Source organism: Schistocerca gregaria, chromosome 2 (genome assembly GCF_023897955.1).
Source record: "Schistocerca gregaria isolate iqSchGreg1 chromosome 2, iqSchGreg1.2, whole genome shotgun sequence".
NCBI classification, from domain to species: Eukaryota; Metazoa; Arthropoda; class Insecta; order Orthoptera; family Acrididae; genus Schistocerca; species Schistocerca gregaria.
Genome location: NC_064921.1, coordinates 302627219 through 302651361, shown reverse-complemented (window position 1 = coordinate 302651361; position 24143 = coordinate 302627219). Strand labels below are relative to the sequence as shown.

The window sequence follows — 24143 nt, the reverse complement described above, 5'->3', positions numbered from 1 at the left end:
GGAGACGTCGAGAGGCACACACAAAATAGAATGAAAACTTTGCTAACTTTCAAAAGGAATCCTTTGACAAGCAGGAAAACTAGTGCATGCCCCCCCCCCCCCCCCCCCCCACACACACACACACGTATCTATGCCTGTGCATCTACCAAGTGTGTGTGTGTGTGTGTGTGTGTGTGTGTGTGTCACAATCTCCTTGTGCATGCTTATACACCTCCTTTTTCTTTTTTAGAGAGAAAGCAGAGGAAAGGAGGCAAAAATTCCTCAAACTTAAAGTGTGATTCTCACACACATAGAGGATTTAATGCAAAATAATTGGATGTAATAGAAAAAGTGAATTTGAGTGCTGTTAATAACAGTTTTATTTGTGACAGTAACTAGCTGCACATCTACCTTGTTGTGGAATGAAGTTCCAAATTGAGTAAATCAAATGTAAGCGGTAAAATAACCATATATTATTGTCATGATATGGCAGTTGATGGCATAGACAATTTAATTTTGTCACTAGAACAATGTGACAGACAGTCTTTGCACAGCTAAGTTAACAGCCATAATGAATGTGACAATGGTTTGTTGAAACCAACCACATACAATTCTGGGCACTGCAGATGAGAACATACCTCAAGGTGTTTTTGGTTCCCATTTTCAGCACTGGTATAACTTATAGAAAGATCTTTAATTTTATTTTTGCCCCTTTTCATCTCTTCCTGCTTAAATGCCATCATGAATTTTCCAGTTCCCACCCTTGTCTCTGTTTTTCAGTCATAAATCTTTTCATTGTTGCTTAAGATGCATTTCTCATACCTTCCCCAATTCATTACCTCGTTCATAATTTTTCTAGATGATTATTTTTTTCTATATTATAACTTGATGCACCATAAGGTTCCACAACACTGTTCTTAAATTGGATTCTTAGTTGTTAAATTTCATTTTTTACATTATGCTTCGTATGTATTGTCAGTTTTGAATGATTTGTCCATATGTAGCTACTTCAGCAATTCAGCTATGAAAGCCAGTTATGAGTGAAAAATTCAGCTAGAATCATTGTTATAAATGTTATTTTATACACATAATTCATATAAAGGCCCTTTGTAGGTTGCATTGCTGCTGCAGTAACTACTCCACTTGATGTAGCGAAAACCAGAATTATGCTGGCAGACAAAGAACTTCAGGTTCCAGAGGACTACAAGAAACTGAAAATATCAAGAGTATTAAGAAATGTGTATTCTGAAAGAGGATTTAAAGGGTATGTATCACATGAATGTCTTGCGGAAGCAACATTTTTTAATTTTGAACTTTCTGTTAATTTTCCTCTGTAAGTTGAGTGTCCCTTTCCACACATTCCGTTTGTGCAGTTTTGAACATTGTGTGGTGTTGCATGGACTTAGGTATTCCAAATAAAAACAGAATGAATGGTGAAAAATTGAATTAGTAGATCAGCTTAAAGACTTGCATGCACAAAAGTGCGCGCGCGCCCGCACGCACGCGCGCACACACACACACACACACACACACACACACACACACACACACACACTCTCTCTCTCTCTCTCTCTCTCTCTCTCTCTCTCTCTCTCTCTCTCTCATTGACATCACTGTGTGAGAGGTAGGTGTCCATACATATTCTGTTTTTGATGTTAACTCCAGGATATTCCAATAAAATATAAAAGTAACTTGAATAATGTCACCTATAACTACTTAGCTGTAAACAGGGTTCTTTTAGTACCAAACTGTTCCATAACTTTTGTTTTTATCTTTTTAGTTCATTAGTACAGTCACACATTTTTACTGTCTGCTTTGAAATCAACTGTATCCCAACAGTAATTTATAGCGAATTGTGTATATTAAATAATTTACAGTGACCCAACTGCTTGAGTTAAATATTATCGTAATACTATTTTAACTATGCATATTAGCATAAGACAGAAGAGGAGCACCTAAATAGCAGATTTAATAAGGAGGTATGTAGAGTAGAAGAGGAGATGTGAGATTCCTTGAAAGTTGATGATGGAGTATAATTAATACTGTTATTATTAAAATATTCAAAGAATTTTAGTATTAAAATACTCCTGGTTGTTATGCAGTGGTCAAATGAATTTCTTGGAGAAAACCCTCCTCTGAAGAGGACATCTTCAAGGTAAGTTGTAGCCTCTATGAAGGTCAAATTTACATCCTGGCTCACTACTGTCAGTAGTGAGCAGATAAAGACAAAGTGTTGGGTTTCTGCAAGAAATTCATTTGGCCCGAGCACAGTCAGGTGCTTTTTAGTAATTGTGACATATCTGAATCTAAAAGTTTACATTTTTCAGTATCAGAATAAGACACTATGAGCACAAGGAGAAAATTTTTTCAGCTCTAACAGCAAATTACAGTGGTTTTTAGATAAAAAATTAATGTAATTTTTTTGTAGTTCCCTTTTAGGTCAGTGCACTGCAAGAACTAAGTTCAGAACCTTTTGTTGTTCATAAAATTGCTGGTTTTGTAAACCAAAAAAATCAAGATATTAATACATTTTTATATTCGTTAATGTCTTATAGCATAATTTTCCAAGGTATTTCAGTGTGTAGAAAAAAGTATTAATTGCAAATAAATTAAGCACTGAGAATAAGATGTGGAATTAAACAGAATGATCTTTTAGACGGCTCTTCAGTGTGATGGGCATTTTAACTGTTTCTTCACAATATGTATTTTCACAAATGAAATTTGTCATACATAATCCATTGCAATTTGAGAAGAACAGTGACGTTCAAAGCTACAAAATGTAATACATCACTCCTCCCCTGGTTGCAACATATCTCTTTCTGTGTAGATCAACAGTTTTATGTAATGTTTCCATATTTATTTTTCATGTCAGGTGCCTTTTACTATCGATTAGGTACTTATTTATTTTTTTTACATTTCTGATAAAATAAAAATTGGGCGTTAAGTCACGTCAATATGGACTGCGTTATCAACCTGTTCCATTATATGTATGTTAACAGAAGGACTAAGAGATCATTAACCATCTAAGCAAGGAAGAGATTTATTCCATCAGTCAGGTTGAAGCAGTTATATGAGAAACACTAGGAGAAAAAAACTGACCTTTACTACACATTACTAAAGCTGTCTGTTGCTTAGAATGAAGTTCAATATGCGGTCACAAAAATCTTTGTCCAGTAACATAAAATGACTGACAAGTTGGATGTTAGTGTTACCACAGATGGTAAATGAGGTGGCTGTTCCAACAGACTATACTTAATACCCCTCACTTTTCCCATTACCAAAGTACCTTTATGGGCATGAGTGTAGTCCTGATAAAAGTTGATTATCTTCTTTCGCAATCCAGGTTTATTCTTGAGTACTGTTTCATCCATTTGTCCCACAAAACAAGCTTAGTATTCACCAGTTACTAGTTTCCCTTTTTCAAGAGGAATTGTTTCTGTGTCTCAGTGTTTTCTGACTGTGACCTTACCAGCAGTTTTAACTACACTTTTTGGCACCAACTGAAGTAGAGCATTGGTAAATACATTGAACTCATATTTTGGAGGACAGTGCTTTAAATCCCTATCTGGCCATCCATATTTAGGTTTTTTGTTTATTTCCCTAAGTTGCTTGAAATGCTAGGCTCCTTTTCAATTTCCTTTCTCAGTCCAAGCTTATGTCACATTTAATGTCTTTATCATCAATGTGCTTTAAAAATCTGCTGTGAGCTTTCATCCACTGCTTTGATTACTGTCTCGACAGGTAAGGCACCTGCACCAAACTATCTTGTAGTAATTCTCAATGTCAAATGTATTGCAGTCTTTATTCTGATACATCATGGTTCATATTTATTTATTTGCAAAAGACCCAGTATTGCATTCTGCATTTTCTCAGTGTTTTCATTTGAAATATTTTTTCTTATTGATCATATTCAAGAGAAGTATAGCATTTGTGAATTCAGCCTCTCGTTTTTTAAATGTCGAATATGAATGAAGAGCATCTTAAACCTTCACTATCTTTGGATGTACTTCTGGTGGTAACAGAATTACTCAAAAAGAATGAATTTGAAGTGTGATAAAGACATGATGTCATAAGTGCTGCAATGTTATTGGTAATGTCTGTATATTCTCTGATCATGTATTTAGTCTTTGCCTTTTAATGTTCTTTTGTTTTAATCTTTAATTGTTTTATGCTATCACTTTTATGTATTAAATGTTGTTAATAAAGTATTCATACTAAAACAGCAACATGTTTTATCACCACCAACACTTCAACCCATGCCACATCACAAACAAATATGAAACAACAGCATCAAACATGCTGCACATCTTCTGCATATCAAATCTTAATTATATTAAAAACAAAGATTCCAAGACTTACTAAGCGGGAAAGCGCCGGTGGACAAATGTCTGCTTGTGTCTGTGTATGTGCGGATGGATATGTGTGTGTGTGTGTGTGTGTGTGCGAGTGTACACCTATCCTTTTTTCCCCCTAAGGGAAGTCTTTCCGCTCCCGGGATTGGAATGAATCCTTACCCTCTCCCTTAAAACCCACATCCTTTCGTCTTTCCCTCTCCTTCCCTCTTTCCTGAAGAAGCAACCATCGGTTGTGAAAGCTAGAAATTCTGTGTGTGTGTTTGCGTGTTTTATTTATTGTGCCTATCTACCGGCGCTTTCCCGCTTGGTAAGTCTTGGAATCTTTGTTTTTAATATATTTTTCCCATGTGGAAGTTTCTTTCTATTTTATTCAAATCTTAATTATCTACACTGCAGAATCCAACATAAACTGTCAATGTACCTGTGAACATACTTGTGAACCATAAAGCAGTTAAACCTGCAACCATTCTGACTAGAAAATCCTGTTGTATGGTTTGCGAGAACAAGTTTGTGTTAGCCCACTACTCTCAATAAGGACATGGGCACAAAAGTTCAGGATATTTTGGATTGACTACAAAGCGCTGATAAATACACTGCCATTAAAAATGCTCTAATTGATCAATTTTTCAAGTCTGAGGCCAAATGATTAGAAAAGTTTATTTTCACAGAAGTGCTAGTCACCTATGAACCTCACTAGCAATATTGTTAATGAATATATTCTACGAAACATCTGGCTGTCGTGATTACCACTTGATGCCCAGAAGATACTCAGCATATGCATTGGCGACCACAACACTGTAGCGTGAACAGTGGACTTTATTGCCAGGATGTGCTGTCCACATTTGTTACAGCTGAGTGCCAACAGGCATGCATTTCCTTGAGCTCATTACAAGCACAAATTGCTGAGCTTATCATACAACTCAGCATTCTTCAAACACAACATTCCAGTCACTGGTCGCAGCTCTGGTGCTCACTGAAGAAATGCCACAATCACCTTCAGCTGAAACGATGTGCTGGTACCACATATAATTTGGCTTAGTGCGGCATATAGGCATATTCTACAACCCAGAAAGTTGCACTAGCTTTTGAGTGAACTATTGCATTCTTCTTCTTCCATTTTTTTGGTTTAAGTGCACACTCTTTCACTGAAAAGCACAGACACCCAAATTGACACTTCTACATCCACCGTAGCACTGACCATTGTCGAGCAGTTGCTCCAAAGGTAAGTGTTAGGAAAGAAAAAACATGTGACAAGGGGTATGATGCTGGGACACAAACACTAATCATGGAGTATCTGTAATGGCTGCTTAGTACTAGATCAAAGAGTACTGTTACACTAACCTCACTGTCAATTACATTTTGCACAAGAAGCAGGAAATCCAGGTTCAAATTCTGGTCTGGCAAAAATTTTTGATTTATCACCACTGAATTTATTTCAGTGTTTAGTTTCAGCCAGTGTCAATTGTTTATCTTAAAATCCTGAATGAGGAATTCCTGGGCCAGCAATGAGGAATTGCTGGGCCAGCAGCCTTATCATGGCTAAGGCACCAGAGGAACTGGTCCCTGCTGATGTGATGCCATATTGCTGAGTATCTGGCTCACCACGTAACAGGATTTATGCTCACCATGATGTCACTGTTCACTGTTGAATCAACAGTGCCCATCATGCCATAGTTGTTCAGCAGGTTCTCTCCTGCCACTAATCAGCCTGTTGAGCTCATAATTGCAAAGGTGTAGTATGGTCAAGCAATAGAAGGAGGCTGGATATGACGGGATCCTTATCAAAAGTTAGAGCTTCTAGGAGATGGTCACATCAGCCTCATTTAGTTCTGGCAACAATGGCGGTGTGGTCATCTCTAGTGTCTGCGATTCCTGGTCAGGCAAAGGAGGTGAAACTGATTCCACATCCCTTGGAAGACACAAAGATTGAACACTGATCTCCAAAAGCTGCAGTTGAGGGTCATATTTGTGCATGGGCTGAGGAATATGTGCACCTAATTATATTTTGCAGACCACTCTGAAATGCAAAGTCAAGGATACCACTCACTAGGGTTTCTTCTTGTTCCATTGGTGTATGGAGCACATGAAATATTTGTTCCTCAAATGCTTTTGAGCCTTCTGTAATTAGTGAGATCATAATAAAACTATCTTGGGCTTCCAGCCATGTCAGGTGGTTAAAAAACCAACAGCTTTCGACCAAGCTCTTCTCAACCAATGGTAAGTGTTTAATGATTGCTTTGTTGACACGGTTTCACCATTATGTAGCTGCACTGCTGGCTGTGATGTCACTGTTGATGGCTTCCTAGTCAAACAACATAATGTTTTCATCCCTTATCCATCGCGCCCGCTTCTACCTTGCAATGCCCAGGTCCCAAACTGTGCTAAGATGCAAACCACCATCCTTATTAATGTTGTTTTCAGATATTTTTATTTTTATAGTTTCTTTTGTAATGCTGTTCCAACATCCATTCATCCTCTTAATGACAGATGTTTCAGTGAACACAACCTGGTGTTGATTTTCTGCCATGGCTGGTTTTTCAGGATAGCATAGTCATAAGCACCTCTCGTGATCCGTCCTGCGTTGTTCCTCAATGCTTGCTGTTTGCCTGACCTAGAAGCAGTCACAGTAACATGGTATCTAGTACATCTAGTACATTCCAGGTGTTCTGAGCCCTATCATCCTCCACGGGCCTCATGAGCTGCGTATTTTTGCTGGGGGTCTGAATGCAAATGAAATGTTGTGTCTCTTGAGGAGGCAGCTAATCTTTCTCAACACTGTGCCCCAGAAAGGCAAGAATGCAAGTTTCTACCTCTCTTCTTCCCACTAGAAATGGGCTGTGATATCTGCTGGTAATTGTAGCCATTTTACGAGAAAGCTCTTCGGAGTTGGCTTAATTCCAGTGGCAAGCATTCACCTGAGACAACTTTAAGATGATGTATGAGGCTGTTCAGAATGCAACGTTTTTGTGCCAGATGGTGGTGACTGAATTTTGCAGATACTGATCCATAGGTTGGTTTCCTGTAGATGCTGTGGCTGAGGTGCCCACAGGATTTGTGGGGAATGAGAACACCAAGGAAAGGCAATGCACCATCCATCTCTACTTACATCATAAATCTGATGTGGTTGTGAATGCTGGCCAGTTTTTCACACCCGATGATAAATGTGTCATTGACGTAATGATAAAAGCAACTGGGCTTACCAGGGACTGTGCCCAAGGTGATGTTTTCAAGTTTTCTCCATAAAAAGGTTGGCTATGGATGGAGCCAACAGACTTCCCATTGTCACGCCATCCATATGGTCGAAATACTGGCCACCATATAGGAAATATTATGATGTCAACATGTAATTAAACAACACCACAACTGTACAGTAGAGTTCCGCTATGTGGAACTAATTGCGACTGAACACTGTTCTGTTTAGCAGGAATTCAGAATAGGCAGATTTCATGAATAATATCAATGTATTGACATCTTAAGTCATAAATTAAGTGTGACGAAATCTGTGAGTGACCTTCGACAACTCATAGCACAGACACCCTACCTATCCCCTCCTCTCCTTCCCTTATTCCAAACACATTATTGTAAATTTATTTCTAAGTTTTGTTCCGTGAATGTTGAGTTACTTTACTGAGTCACTGTGTCTTTTTTACATATGTTTATTGATGCCAAACATTAAACATGGCAAGTAAACAAGGTCGTTCTTCGTACACTTTAAAACAAAAACTTGAAATGTTAAAAAGACTGGAGAAGGGAGAATGTGCTACTAAATCATCACTCATATATGGTGTCGGAAAGGCAAAAATTACTGAATGGAAAAAAATCATGTCAAAATTGAGCAGTTTTGTTCTGGATCAAGTGAAATAACTCTTGAAAAGTGGTAAAAAAACAACTGTGTCTTCATATGAAAAACCTGACAAGGCCTTATTCTCGTAGTTCGCTCAAGTAAGACAGAAAGGAATCCCCATTTCTGGTCCTGTGGTCAAAGAAAAGGTGCTTTAATGAACAAGCTTATGGATGGTGACCCATCATTTTCATCTAGAAAAAACACAGAATTGGACACCTCAAAATTGCTGGAGAGAAGCTGTTAGCTGGCAGCGAAACAGCTGCCGATTACCTATAAGAATTTAAAGACCATGTTTCTTCTCAAAACTGCTCACTGCAGCAAGTTTACAACACAGATTAAACTGGACTGAATTTTAAGGATTTGCCTACCAAAAGTCTTGCTTTGCAAGAAGAGAAATCTGCCCCAGGGTTTAAAATGGACAAACAACATCTAACTATCTCAGCTCACAGCAACTACCCAGCCACAAACTAACTTCTGCTGAGGGTAATAGGCAAATCGGTGAAAGCATGAGCATTCAAAATCTATAACATCTACTCACTTCCTGTGTATTATAACAATAAAAAAAATGCTTGGATGGAGCACAACTTGTTCAAGGAATGGTTGGAACACCAATTTGTCCCTAAAGTGATTGCATTCATTAGAGAAAATGGAATGCCTAATTGTGTCCTGCTGTTTACAGACAATGCTCCATCTCACTCAGAAGAAACGAAACTTGTTTGTGGAGACATCAAAGCAGTTTTTCTACCACTGAATGTAACTTCAGTTCTTCAGCATACGGACCAGGGTGTGATGCAGGCCATTAAACAAAAATACAAAATAATGCTGCTTCACACCTCACTCGAAGAGGATGAAAATGAAATCACATTCCTACAAAAACTTACGAAAATTACAATAAAAGATGTAATTTACTTGTTGGCTGAAGCATGGAATAACACCAGTAATGGTGCATTACAAAAATCATGGAAAAATCTCTAGCTTGCATTGGAATTTGTTGAAACACCTTTTACACCAGTGAAAGACTGTGATCTTCCGCTAGTCAAGAAAATCCCTGGCTTTAAAGACATAGAAGAAAGCCATGAAGAGGTTTGGACTGCTGTTGATGACAATGGTCACCAGGGGTATCGAGATGAAGACATCTTACAATGGTGCAGAACTCATCAGCTGAGATTGACTCAGAGGAAAGTGAGGAGGTGGTTAACGCTCAAACTGACCTCATACCACACATAGATATGGTAAATGCTCTTGACCTCACCTTACACTATGCTGAATAGCATGCTTCATCAACACCAAATGATGTTATATTCATGCAGCGATGGCGGAACATTGCATCCTCAAGTCAATTCAGTGCTCTTTGTCAGAAAAAAATTACCTGACTTTACTTCTGTAGTATGTGTAAATTGGTAATTTTTTGTGCTTATCAGTGATTAAAAATTATTCCACAGAATTGTATAAATGGAGCCAACATGTACTGTAACAAACTATCATTCCTATACGTTTTCTGGTGTTTTCCTCAAGCTTAGGCTCTATGTATGTCTCTTTTTAAATTCTTTGTTTAATAGTAAATGTACGTTTTTGCACAATGTCTTTTTTAATTTCTACTGTTTTTAAGTTAAAAAATCTGTATTATTTTATGAACTTTGTTCTGAATATGTGGAGTTTGGAAGTAGTGGGGTTCATAATACTGGGACTCTACTGCACTATCAAATAACAGATTTTCAGAATAGAGGGTTTCGTAATAACAGGACTCTACTGTACTCTCAAATAACTGGGAGAGAAGATCCATACAGGAACATGCATAAATATGGAGACCTCATTAAAGCTGACCATTATGTAATCTCCCCCAACACAAAAATGCTCAATTCAGTTGATAAAACCATTGGTATTTTAGATGACATGTACACACAACCCACATTTGGCTGGCCGGATATTTTGCTAATCTCTATGTTGGTTTCCCATTTTTGTTCACAGTGTGGCAAAGAGGTGAATTCATTTCATGGATCTTTGATAGCTCATAAAGTGTATTTGGTCTCAGCACCTGTGGGGTGAGATTGGTAATAACAGCCTCTTCCAATGATTATTTTTTTAGGAGCTTTAATGTTTCCCCAACTGATTGTTCTTGACATCAGGTGGGTCCCATGGTAATTTTCGGTTGGTATCCTCCTCAAGAATGAACTGAATTTTTGCATCATAGTGAGCTTTATTCAGAATGACAGATGCATTGCCCTCGTCAGCAGGCAGAACCATGATGAGAGGATTATTGCAGTGTGTGCAAAGTCTGTTGTATTCAGTCCCAGTCAAGTTAGATGGTGATGATTTCAATTTTGAAATAATTCACCATATTTCACAATAAATTTAGTCTGCAATCTCTTAGTCATCTTGCAGATTGCATGTTTGACCCCACTTATAATATTGCAGATAGGGATACTCTGAGTGGCCGATGTGATGTTAAGAGTTTTCTTAAGTGCTGTTATGACACCTATGTTGATATCTCTCTGTGGCATATTGATGACAGTTCCGCTCCCGGGATTGGAATGAATCCTTACCCTCTCCCTTAAAACCCACATCCTTTCGTCTTTCCCTCTCCTTCCCTCTTTCCTGAAGAAGCAACCATCGGTTGTGAAAGCTAGAAATTCTGTGTGTGTGTTTGCGTGTTTTATTTATTGTGCCTATCTACCGGCGCTTTCCCGCTTGGTAAGTCTTGGAATCTTTGTTTTTAATATATTTTTCCCATGTGGAAGTTTCTTTCTATTTTATTCAAATCTTAATTATCTACACTGCAGAATCCAACATAAACTGTCAATGTACCTGTGAACATACTTGTGAACCATAAAGCAGTTAAACCTGCAACCATTCTGACTAGAAAATCCTGTTGTATGGTTTGCGAGAACAAGTTTGTGTTAGCCCACTACTCTCAATAAGGACATGGGCACAAAAGTTCAGGATATTTTGGATTGACTACAAAGCGCTGATAAATACACTGCCATTAAAAATGCTCTAATTGATCAATTTTTCAAGTCTGAGGCCAAATGATTAGAAAAGTTTATTTTCACAGAAGTGCTAGTCACCTATGAACCTCACTAGCAATATTGTTAATGAATATATTCTACGAAACATCTGGCTGTCGTGATTACCACTTGATGCCCAGAAGATACTCAGCATATGCATTGGCGACCACAACACTGTAGCGTGAACAGTGGACTTTATTGCCAGGATGTGCTGTCCACATTTGTTACAGCTGAGTGCCAACAGGCATGCATTTCCTTGAGCTCATTACAAGCACAAATTGCTGAGCTTATCATACAACTCAGCATTCTTCAAACACAACATTCCAGTCACTGGTCGCAGCTCTGGTGCTCACTGAAGAAATGCCACAATCACCTTCAGCTGAAACGATGTGCTGGTACCACATATAATTTGGCTTAGTGCGGCATATAGGCATATTCTACAACCCAGAAAGTTGCACTAGCTTTTGAGTGAACTATTGCATTCTTCTTCTTCCATTTTTTTGGTTTAAGTGCACACTCTTTCACTGAAAAGCACAGACACCCAAATTGACACTTCTACATCCACCGTAGCACTGACCATTGTCGAGCAGTTGCTCCAAAGGTAAGTGTTAGGAAAGAAAAAACATGTGACAAGGGGTATGATGCTGGGACACAAACACTAATCATGGAGTATCTGTAATGGCTGCTTAGTACTAGATCAAAGAGTACTGTTACACTAACCTCACTGTCAATTACATTTTGCACAAGAAGCAGGAAATCCAGGTTCAAATTCTGGTCTGGCAAAAATTTTTGATTTATCACCACTGAATTTATTTCAGTGTTTAGTTTCAGCCAGTGTCAATTGTTTATCTTAAAATCCTGAATGAGGAATTCCTGGGCCAGCAATGAGGAATTGCTGGGCCAGCAGCCTTATCATGGCTAAGGCACCAGAGGAACTGGTCCCTGCTGATGTGATGCCATATTGCTGAGTATCTGGCTCACCACGTAACAGGATTTATGCTCACCATGATGTCACTGTTCACTGTTGAATCAACAGTGCCCATCATGCCATAGTTGTTCAGCAGGGATACAAATTCTCTCCTGCCACTAATCAGCCTGTTGAGCTCATAATTGCAAAGGTGTAGTATGGTCAAGCAATAGAAGGAGGCTGGATATGACGGGATCCTTATCAAAAGTTAGAGCTTCTAGGAGATGGTCACATCAGCCTCATTTAGTTCTGGCAACAATGGCGGTGTGGTCATCTCTAGTGTCTGCGATTCCTGGTCAGGCAAAGGAGGTGAAACTGATTCCACATCCCTTGGAAGACACAAAGATTGAACACTGATCTCCAAAAGCTGCAGTTGAGGGTCATATTTGTGCATGGGCTGAGGAATATGTGCACCTAATTATATTTTGCAGACCACTCTGAAATGCAAAGTCAAGGATACCACTCACTAGGGTTTCTTCTTGTTCCATTGGTGTATGGAGCACATGAAATATTTGTTCCTCAAATGCTTTTGAGCCTTCTGTAATTAGTGAGATCATAATAAAACTATCTTGGGCTTCCAGCCATGTCAGGTGGTTAAAAAACCAACAGCTTTCGACCAAGCTCTTCTCAACCAATGGTAAGTGTTTAATGATTGCTTTGTTGACACGGTTTCACCATTATGTAGCTGCACTGCTGGCTGTGATGTCACTGTTGATGGCTTCCTAGTCAAACAACATAATGTTTTCATCCCTTATCCATCGCGCCCGCTTCTACCTTGCAATGCCCAGGTCCCAAACTGTGCTAAGATGCAAACCACCATCCTTATTAATGTTGTTTTCAGATATTTTTATTTTTATAGTTTCTTTTGTAATGCTGTTCCAACATCCATTCATCCTCTTAATGACAGATGTTTCAGTGAACACAACCTGGTGTTGATTTTCTGCCATGGCTGGTTTTTCAGGATAGCATAGTCATAAGCACCTCTCGTGATCCGTCCTGCGTTGTTCCTCAATGCTTGCTGTTTGCCTGACCTAGAAGCAGTCACAGTAACATGGTATCTAGTACATCTAGTACATTCCAGGTGTTCTGAGCCCTATCATCCTCCACGGGCCTCATGAGCTGCGTATTTTTGCTGGGGGTCTGAATGCAAATGAAATGTTGTGTCTCTTGAGGAGGCAGCTAATCTTTCTCAACACTGTGCCCCAGAAAGGCAAGAATGCAAGTTTCTACCTCTCTTCTTCCCACTAGAAATGGGCTGTGATATCTGCTGGTAATTGTAGCCATTTTACGAGAAAGCTCTTCGGAGTTGGCTTAATTCCAGTGGCAAGCATTCACCTGAGACAACTTTAAGATGATGTATGAGGCTGTTCAGAATGCAACGTTTTTGTGCCAGATGGTGGTGACTGAATTTTGCAGATACTGATCCATAGGTTGGTTTCCTGTAGATGCTGTGGCTGAGGTGCCCACAGGATTTGTGGGGAATGAGAACACCAAGGAAAGGCAATGCACCATCCATCTCTACTTACATCATAAATCTGATGTGGTTGTGAATGCTGGCCAGTTTTTCACACCCGATGATAAATGTGTCATTGACGTAATGATAAAAGCAACTGGGCTTACCAGGGACTGTGCCCAAGGTGATGTTTTCAAGTTTTCTCCATAAAAAGGTTGGCTATGGATGGAGCCAACAGACTTCCCATTGTCACGCCATCCATATGGTCGAAATACTGGCCACCATATAGGAAATATTATGATGTCAACATGTAATTAAACAACACCACAACTGTACAGTAGAGTTCCGCTATGTGGAACTAATTGCGACTGAACACTGTTCTGTTTAGCAGGAATTCAGAATAGGCAGATTTCATGAATAATATCAATGTATTGACATCTTAAGTCATAAATTAAGTGTGACGAAATCTGTGAGTGACCTTCGACAACTCATAGCACAGACACCCTACCTATCCCCTCCTCTCCTTCCCTTATTCCAAACACATTATTGTAAATTTATTTCTAAGTTTTGTTCCGTGAATGTTGAGTTACTTTACTGAGTCACTGTGTCTTTTTTACATATGTTTATTGATGCCAAACATTAAACATGGAAAGGCAAAAATTACTGAATGGAAAAAAATCATGTCAAAATTGAGCAGTTTTGTTCTGGATCAAGTGAAATAACTCTTGAAAAGTGGTAAAAAAACAACTGTGTCTTCATATGAAAAACCTGACAAGGCCTTATTCTCGTAGTTCGCTCAAGTAAGACAGAAAGGAATCCCCATTTCTGGTCCTGTGGTCAAAGAAAAGGTGCTTTAATGAACAAGCTTATGGATGGTGACCCATCATTTTCATCTAGAAAAAACACAGAATTGGACACCTCAAAATTGCTGGAGAGAAGCTGTTAGCTGGCAGCGAAACAGCTGCCGATTACCTATAAGAATTTAAAGACCATGTTTCTTCTCAAAACTGCTCACTGCAGCAAGTTTACAACACAGATTAAACTGGACTGAATTTTAAGGATTTGCCTACCAAAAGTCTTGCTTTGCAAGAAGAGAAATCTGCCCCAGGGTTTAAAATGGACAAACAACATCTAACTATCTCAGCTCACAGCAACTACCCAGCCACAAACTAACTTCTGCTGAGGGTAATAGGCAAATCGGTGAAAGCATGAGCATTCAAAATCTATAACATCTACTCACTTCCTGTGTATTATAACAATAAAAAAAATGCTTGGATGGAGCACAACTTGTTCAAGGAATGGTTGGAACACCAATTTGTCCCTAAAGTGATTGCATTCATTAGAGAAAATGGAATGCCTAATTGTGTCCTGCTGTTTACAGACAATGCTCCATCTCACTCAGAAGAAACGAAACTTGTTTGTGGAGACATCAAAGCAGTTTTTCTACCACTGAATGTAACTTCAGTTCTTCAGCATACGGACCAGGGTGTGATGCAGGCCATTAAACAAAAATACAAAATAATGCTGCTTCACACCTCACTCGAAGAGGATGAAAATGAAATCACATTCCTACAAAAACTTACGAAAATTACAATAAAAGATGTAATTTACTTGTTGGCTGAAGCATGGAATAACACCAGTAATGGTGCATTACAAAAATCATGGAAAAATCTCTAGCTTGCATTGGAATTTGTTGAAACACCTTTTACACCAGTGAAAGACTGTGATCTTCCGCTAGTCAAGAAAATCCCTGGCTTTAAAGACATAGAAGAAAGCCATGAAGAGGTTTGGACTGCTGTTGATGACAATGGTCACCAGGGGTATCGAGATGAAGACATCTTACAATGGTGCAGAACTCATCAGCTGAGATTGACTCAGAGGAAAGTGAGGAGGTGGTTAACGCTCAAACTGACCTCATACCACACATAGATATGGTAAATGCTCTTGACCTCACCTTACACTATGCTGAATAGCATGCTTCATCAACACCAAATGATGTTATATTCATGCAGCGATGGCGGAACATTGCATCCTCAAGTCAATTCAGTGCTCTTTGTCAGAAAAAAATTACCTGACTTTACTTCTGTAGTATGTGTAAATTGGTAATTTTTTGTGCTTATCAGTGATTAAAAATTATTCCACAGAATTGTATAAATGGAGCCAACATGTACTGTAACAAACTATCATTCCTATACGTTTTCTGGTGTTTTCCTCAAGCTTAGGCTCTATGTATGTCTCTTTTTAAATTCTTTGTTTAATAGTAAATGTACGTTTTTGCACAATGTCTTTTTTAATTTCTACTGTTTTTAAGTTAAAAAATCTGTATTATTTTATGAACTTTGTTCTGAATATGTGGAGTTTGGAAGTAGTGGGGTTCATAATACTGGGACTCTACTGCACTATCAAATAACAGATTTTCAGAATAGAGGGTTTCGTAATAACAGGACTCTACTGTACTCTCAAATAACTGGGAGAGAAGATCCATACAGGAACATGCATAAATATGGAGACCTCATTAAAGCTGACCATTATGTAATCTCCCCCAACACAAAAATGCTCAATTCAGTTGATAAAACCATTGGTATTTTAGATGACATGTACACACAACCCACATTTGGCTGGCCGGATATTTTGCTAATCTCTATGTTGGTTTCCCATTTTTGTTCACAGTGTGGCAAAGAGGTGAATTCATTTCATGGATCTTTGATAGCTCATAAAGTGTATTTGGTCTCAGCACCTGTGGGGTGAGATTGGTAATAACAGCCTCTTCCAATGATTATTTTTTTAGGAGCTTTAATGTTTCCCCAACTGATTGTTCTTGACATCAGGTGGGTCCCATGGTAATTTTCGGTTGGTATCCTCCTCAAGAATGAACTGAATTTTTGCATCATAGTGAGCTTTATTCAGAATGACAGATGCATTGCCCTCGTCAGCAGGCAGAACCATGATGAGAGGATTATTGCAGTGTGTGCAAAGTCTGTTGTATTCAGTCCCAGTCAAGTTAGATGGTGATGATTTCAATTTTGAAATAATTCACCATATTTCACAATAAATTTAGTCTGCAATCTCTTAGTCATCTTGCAGATTGCATGTTTGACCCCACTTATAATATTGCAGATAGGGATACTCTGAGTGGCCGATGTGATGTTAAGAGTTTTCTTAAGTGCTGTTATGACACCTATGTTGATATCTCTCTGTGGCATATTGATGACAGTTCGTTCCGTTGACTTTCATTCTGCACCTTGTTACTGTTGATAGATCCAACTTAATCTTTCTGTACCTCTGTGTCCTTTTCTGTGATGACACCTGTTGTACTACAGTGGCCACATTGATCCACTTCCAGTCTAGTTCCTAGAGTACCTCTGTCAATCAGACAGTCTGTAGCTCATGACTATTTGAATCCAGCTGTCTCCTAATGAAATGTATGCTCTCCCATAGCACGACAGAGCTGGCATGATGATGATGTAAAAGAAGCTATAAAAATAGAAGCATCTAAACAAAATGTCAATAACGAAGGCAGTTTGCAGCTCAGCAAAGCACAGCCTGGGAGTCAGCCATCGCAAGTTTGAAGCAGGGGTAATCAACATGGGATGAAAACATTACCAAATCTGATGAGTGATAACAGTGAGGCAACAGTAACATGGCAGTCATTTACAATTTGACAGTGGCCATTGACAGCTCTGTTTAAAGCTCATGGAAGTTTAATTGTTAGTCAGATCTTGTGTTCATGGTTCCTACAAGAGCAATGCTTAGCAGGCTGTAGGATATTCCAAGACTCCTCACTTAGTTCTAGTTCTTGAAACTTTGTAAGTATGTTTTTGTGGTTTAGTTTCCATCTAACTTCAAGGGTCAGCTAATTCTGGTCTTTCAGATCTTTATGATGCACCTTATGTGTGAAATCAACCTGTGACTATTCGTAATGCCTGTCTGTATACATTCAAATCCATCTTTAGTCCTGTGTGGTATGGGTCCCGACTCTTAAGCAATATTCTGGTATGGAATCCACAGGAGTTTTGTAAGCAATCTCCTTTGCTGACTGGATGCATTTTATTGGCATTTTGTCGGTGAACTGAAATCTGACACCTGCTTTGCCTATGACTTACCCTACAGGATCATTCAATTTCATATTCCTACAAAATGTTACACCAAAGTATTTTAATGAGTTGGCAGATTCCAACTATAACTCATTGAGAAGGTAGTCATAGGATAGTACATTTTTGGATTTTGTGAAGTGTACACTTTTACATTTATGAACATTTAAAACAAATTGTCTGTGAACACCATTTTCAACTCTTATTGAGATCTGACATTATTTATATAGCATTTGTCTCACAGTACTTCATTACAGATAACTGCATTGGTTGCAAAAAGTCTGGGGTTACTTTTCAAATTGTCTGCTGGTTTATTAATAATGAACACGAACAGCAAGGATCCCAGAGCACTTCTTAGGGCACACCTGAAGTTGCTTCTACACATGTTAATGTTTCAAATAACAGACTGCATCCTCCCTACCAGGAAATCCTCAATCCAGTTACAAATTTCACCTGATACCCATATGTTTGTACTTTTGATAATAGGTGTTGGTATAATACTGAGTCCAGTGGCTTTTGAAAGTTAAGAAATACTGCAGCTACCTGGATGCGTTGATTCATGGCTGGCAGGATGTCTAGGTGGAAATCACTGGATTGATGTTTTCGGAATCCATGCTTGTTGGCAGAGAGGACATTATGTCCAAAGAAAGGAAGATTAAGAGTTTATCATCCCATTGACAACAAGATCATTAGTAACGAAGCACAAGCTTAGATTACAGAAGGAAATCATTTGTGCCCTTTCAAAGGAACCATCCCATCACTTGCCTTAAGTGATTTAGGGCTATCATGGAAAACTAAATCTGGATGGCTGGACAGGGATTTGAATCATCGTGCTGAATGCAAGTTCAGGGTGCTAACCTCTGCGCCACCTCGGTCAGTCATTCTGTTTGAGATATATCATTATGTTTGAGCTCAGAAAACTGCTACTTTCTAAGATTCTACAACTGATAGTTGTCAAAGACTCTGGTAGATAGTTTTGTGCATCACTTTTGCTAAGCTTGTTATAAATGGGTCTGACCTGTGCTTAATTCCAACTACTGGGCAAAGTATTTTGTTCAAAATATCTACAATTTATAATGGTTGAAAGACCATCTAATTTAGCCACAAACTCTTTATACACTCTGATAGGGATCCAAGTAGGCCCTCGCCTTATTCAGTTATAATGATTGCAACTGTTTCTCAATGCCACTGACACTAATACCTACAACAGTAATATTTGCAAGATTTAGACTGGGGCAATACTCTTGGGTTTTCCTTTGCAAAGGAACACTTGCAAACAGAATTCACCATTACTGCTCTTGCGTTATCATTCTCAATTTCAGTTTCTGTGACATCCACGTGGTGCGGACATTAACTTTGGTGCCACTGTCAGGCTATGACTGGCATGTTCCTGATTTTGTGAGAGGTCATTCGATTACGTTCTGCCATTGTATTCATATTGAAGACTTCACACACTGTCTTTCTGACAGCCAAATGCATCTCATTTAGCATCTCTCCAACTATATTACTATGCTTTGTTTTTACAGTTACTGTGTAGTAGTCACTGTTTCTTTAGAGAGGCTGTACGCCTTGGAGGGTCTCTTTCATCATGTGCTCTTCTACTAAATTCATACACTATGTGATCAAAAGTATCCGGACACCCCCAAAAACATACGTTTTTCGTATTAGGTGCGTTTTTGCTGCCAAGCGACCTGTAGTCTTTAGACATTGTGAGAGAGCAGAATGGGGCACTCCACAGAACTCATGGACTTCGAACGTGGTCAGCTGACTGAATGTCACTTGTGTTGCACGTTTGTAGGCGAGATTTACACACTGCTAAACACCCCTAGGTCCACTGTTTCTGATGTGATAGTGAAGTGGAAACATGAAGGTACATGTATAGCACAAAAGCATACAGGCCGACCTCATCTTGACTGACAGAGACTACCGGCAGTTGAAGAAGGTCATAATGTGTAATAAGCAGACCTCTAACCAGACCATCACACAGGAATTCCAAACTACATCAGGATCCACTTCAAGTACTATGACAGTTAGTCAGGAGGTGAGAAAACTTGGATTTCAAGGTCCAGCGGCTATTCATAAGCCACACATCACGCCAGTAAATGCCAAACAATGCCTCACTTAGTGTAAGGAGCATAAACATCGGACGATTGAAAAGTGGAAAAACATTTTGTGGAGTGACAAAGTATAATACACAATGAGGCGATACGATGGCAGGGTGTGGGTATGGCGAGTGCCTGGTGAACATCATCTGTCAGTGTGTGTAGTGCCGACAGTAAAATTCAGAGGTGGTGGTGTTATGGTGTGGTTGTTTTTCATGGAGGGGGCTTTCACCCTAGCACAGCACAGGCCTTCATTGCTGTTTCAAGAACCTTCTTGCTTCACTGTTTCAAGCATCTTCTTGCTTCCCACTGTTGAAGAGCGATTCGGTGATGACGATTGCATCTTTAAACATGATTAAGCACCTATTCATATTGCCTGGTCTGTGGCGGAGTGGTTACATGACAATAACATCCTTGTAATGGACTGGCCCGCACAGAGTCCTGACCTGAATCCTATAGCACACCTTTGGGATGTTTTGGAATGCCAACTTTGTGCCAGGCCTCACCAGCCAACATCGATACCTCTCCTCAGTGCAGCACTCTGTGAAGAATGGCCTGCCATTCCCCAACAAACCTTCCAGCACCTGATTGAACATATTCCTGTGAGAATGGAGGGTGCCGCGAACTTGTAAGTCATTTTCAGCAAGGTGTCCAGATACTTTTGATCACATGGTGTATTTATCCAGTGCTTTGTCAATAACTCTTCTGATTTTGAGTCACAGTTCCCCTAAATACACCTGCCTAGAGCTAAATGTTTTATGTTTCTCTATGAGATATCACACTGTAATTATTGTTCTCCCGATGCTGCCAGCCATGAATTCCTGATGTGCCAACTTCTTTATCTCATAGTAGCACTAGCAACATACATCATCTACATCATCAGCTATTTAACACTTTACTTGAGGTAGTTTTGGAAGCCCAGTAGTAGGTAAGCTTAATGTAATGATAACCTAACGACAACATCCTGACTTAGAGAATTGGCTCAGTAGTCTTTTGGCTTTACATTCTTTCCACAGAAAATCGCGCTGGTGACCAAGATATTGTAAGTTAGCTTCCCATGACTGTCTTACTTGTTTAGGGATGAAAACTACAATTTTAACTGAACTTTGGCTAGTAATATGCTTTCTCACAAGGTACTTATTTGATTACATTCTTCTGTGTAGTGGAACAGTTTCATGAGGAATGTGATTTGGGGCTTCTCTTCATTGACAAACATTCAAAATAATAAAAATGCAAATACTTATTGGTAGTGTTGTAATTCTGACATGTTAACGTAAAGCTGTACCTCAAAGTGAATACCAATCTACTTCAATACATTTTCTCCACAAACAAAAATTATTTTTCTGTAATGTGCACAAATCTACTCAATGTTTCCGAATGCCAATGATTGATTATCTCCATCATCTCACCATTGTTTGTGTTCAACCAATAATTTTCCATAGTCTTATTGATTTATGTGATCATAACTACTTTTTCATATAATGTAACAGTTAATTTAAAATGTATTTTCCTCTTTTTACAGGTTATTTGCTGGATTTCTGCCCAGAATCACTTGGATAACACTTGGTGGTGCTGTATTCTTTGGCAGTTATGAAGTTGCAGTTGATGTTTCCTCTTATATGTTGAAACAAAATGAGGTTATAGATTGAGTAGTTTATGTGTGCTAACAGTTTGTATAACATACAGAAGTGATGTGCTCTGAGAAGCTTTAAGGTGCTAAAGAAGCCTAGCCGAAGCTAGCATTGCAACTTGTTGGGAGCTGCAGGCTCATTTTTGTTAACAGCTGAGACAGTGCAATTGTCTTGACAAGATCACTTGAATATGTATTGAGGAATGAGCCATTGCACATGCACTCATCCACACTGTGCACTTCTTTATTATGGGGTCATACTTCAGTTGTGAGCAGTATTGCTGAAGTGATTATGGATATATGAAAAATATACGCTACATTCACTGCACAGCAGGAGTTTGGATTGCAGCAATATGCAGATAACAAAGAATTCTGAACATCTGGAACCAGGGACTTTTTCTTTAGGAGCTACATGGAAAAAAGCACATGCTGCTGAAGAAAGTTGTTCTTATACAACACGATAAAATGTTCAGCTCCAAAAGCTTGATGTTGGCTAATTCTGAATCACAATAAAAATAAATAAAATTAGATTGCAAAGTTGTGCCAAAGAAGTGTATGAAATATATTCAGCATCCACTGGCACAATCACTGTTGCTCAGGTTGATATCTTGTTACTCACTCTCATGTCTACAAACTTGGGCTACAAGATATTTCAGGTGATTTTTCACTGAACATAACTTTTTTTCCATTCTAATTGAATAAAACAAATTGCAGGATTATACATCACACATGAAAACATATAGCTCATGTCCACAAATTTTTCTTTTTTTTGGGGGAAGGGGGGGGGGGAGGGGAGGTTTCTTTATCCAGCAGTAAATGTTAAATAGCTGATGATAATATTTTACAAAATAAAGGAAATTAAGACTCCAAAAACCAAGAACAGTTGCTAATTGGTACAGAGAATTTGCAGGGGATTGTACTTCTAAATGTCCATGTTAATCACACCCCCCAAAGAGCCACCTATGTGATATTAATTGTATCAAAAGGAAATTTTACTAGTGAAGAAGGATTGCTGGCCAAAACTTTCCCTTATGAGGCAAAATTTCAGTTCTGCTGATAAATAAGTAAAAAAGTACATTACTATTCCAGTTTTCAGAACTAATAGTTCCTCCCTCAGGGAAGGGATGGGTCCTGGGTTCTGAGTAACCTGCCCCCTCCCCTTTTTTTTTAACCTTCCCCAACCGATTCCTGTCTCCTCCCAGATGGCCAGCCGCTGTGGCCGAGCAGTTCTAGGCGCTTCAGACTGGAACCGCGCTTCAGTCTGGAACCGCGCTGCTGCTATGGTCACAGGTTCGAATCCTGCCTCGGCCATGGATGTGTGTGATGTCCTTATGTTAGTTAGGTTTAAGTAGTTCTAAGTTCCAGGGGACTGATGACCTCAAATGTTAAGTCCCATAGTGCTTAGAGCCATTTGAGCCTTTTTCCCTCCCTCCCTGATGAAGGCACTATTGTTTCAAAAGTTAGGATAGTGTACATACTTTGCTGTGTGTTTATTGGCAGCACTGAAATGTTGTCTCATAATTTTATAGCTCCCTGATATTAATAGATCCTGTGCCATGATGGCCTTGAAAGAATTATATTCAGTACTAGACTGATACCAGTTTCTTGTAATTTGATACCTTACACTAAATAATAGTTCTATGCTGCAAATGTGGTGTCAGTATTAAGTAGATCACTGTATTCCCTCACATGTAAAATACACAATGATTCTGTAAAACATTGACAAAGCTGTGGCACAAGCTAGCAGATTATAAACAGAAAATATTTGTTAACTTCTCATGACAGCAGTTCACAGTCATGTAGTATTTTTAAACGGACATCATACTTGCTGTTGACTGCAGAAATTGTGAAATAAATAAGTTCTACAGTGAGCAGTAAATATGATGTCCTTTAGAAAACATTTATTTACTGTCTGGATATGTATGTTTAACATAATATATAACTGAAAACCATATGCTGCACTATGCAACAGCAACTGCATTAGTGGTGATTCCTGAATAAAGAACATGTAGAAAATGGCACTGTTGCAGTTCTGTAGATTATAGAATATTCTTATTGGAAATAGTCTTCATTGCTTAGCATTTTCCAACAGTAATTATATATATCTGAACCTCTTCTTTATTATAATTCTGCCATCTCCAAGACAATAAGTTGATGTCAGCCAAAACCAGCATGGCGAGTTATACTTCAGTTGCTATACCAAAGCAGTGGCAATAAACAGCGATACGCTGGTGAGGAGGATGGAGATAATCCTTCAAATGTTTACTGTTAATCTAGATGCCACTAGATTACCCAGAGAGTTATATACAATGGTGTCAGTGCAGAGGGATTTGTGTGAAAAGTATTCTTGTTAAAGATAACTGTTGTGTATAACAGCAATCAGATTATGGTAATGATAGCTTTGGAATCATATATGCCTTCTTTGTGGCATGCTTGAAGTGAGGCAGAAACTGTTTTTCTATCATTCACGAAATGCAGAAGTGCTAATAAATGATTCTCAGACAAAAGTGTTTCATTTTATTTTGAACACATGAATGTGCCATGAATTTTCTATCACAAAAAAACAATCTTTTGTACCATTCAATGATATTAGTCAAATAGTAATGAATCTCTTCTACTGTTAGCATTAATTTAACAATATTAAGAAAAGGATGGACTCCTACTCACCTTAAAGATGACACATTTAGTAACAGATGAGCACAACGAAACAACTGTTA

At 38.7% G+C, this 24143-nt stretch overlaps 1 protein-coding gene across 1 annotated transcript in view; it reads left to right on the top strand.

Moving 5' to 3' along the window:
* The window catches only part of LOC126336928 (S-adenosylmethionine mitochondrial carrier protein homolog), a 64325-nt gene extending 40392 nt beyond the window's left edge, over window positions 1-23933 (top strand). Inside the window, exons 5-6 of the mRNA XM_050001098.1 lie at window positions 1093-1243; window positions 21319-23933. Of these exons, the coding sequence (XP_049857055.1) occupies window positions 1093-1243; window positions 21319-21445 (278 nt within the window). The 3' untranslated portion in view covers window positions 21446-23933. The remainder of the gene's footprint in view (window positions 1-1092; window positions 1244-21318) is intronic.
* Window positions 23934-24143: the final 210 nt, after the last annotated feature.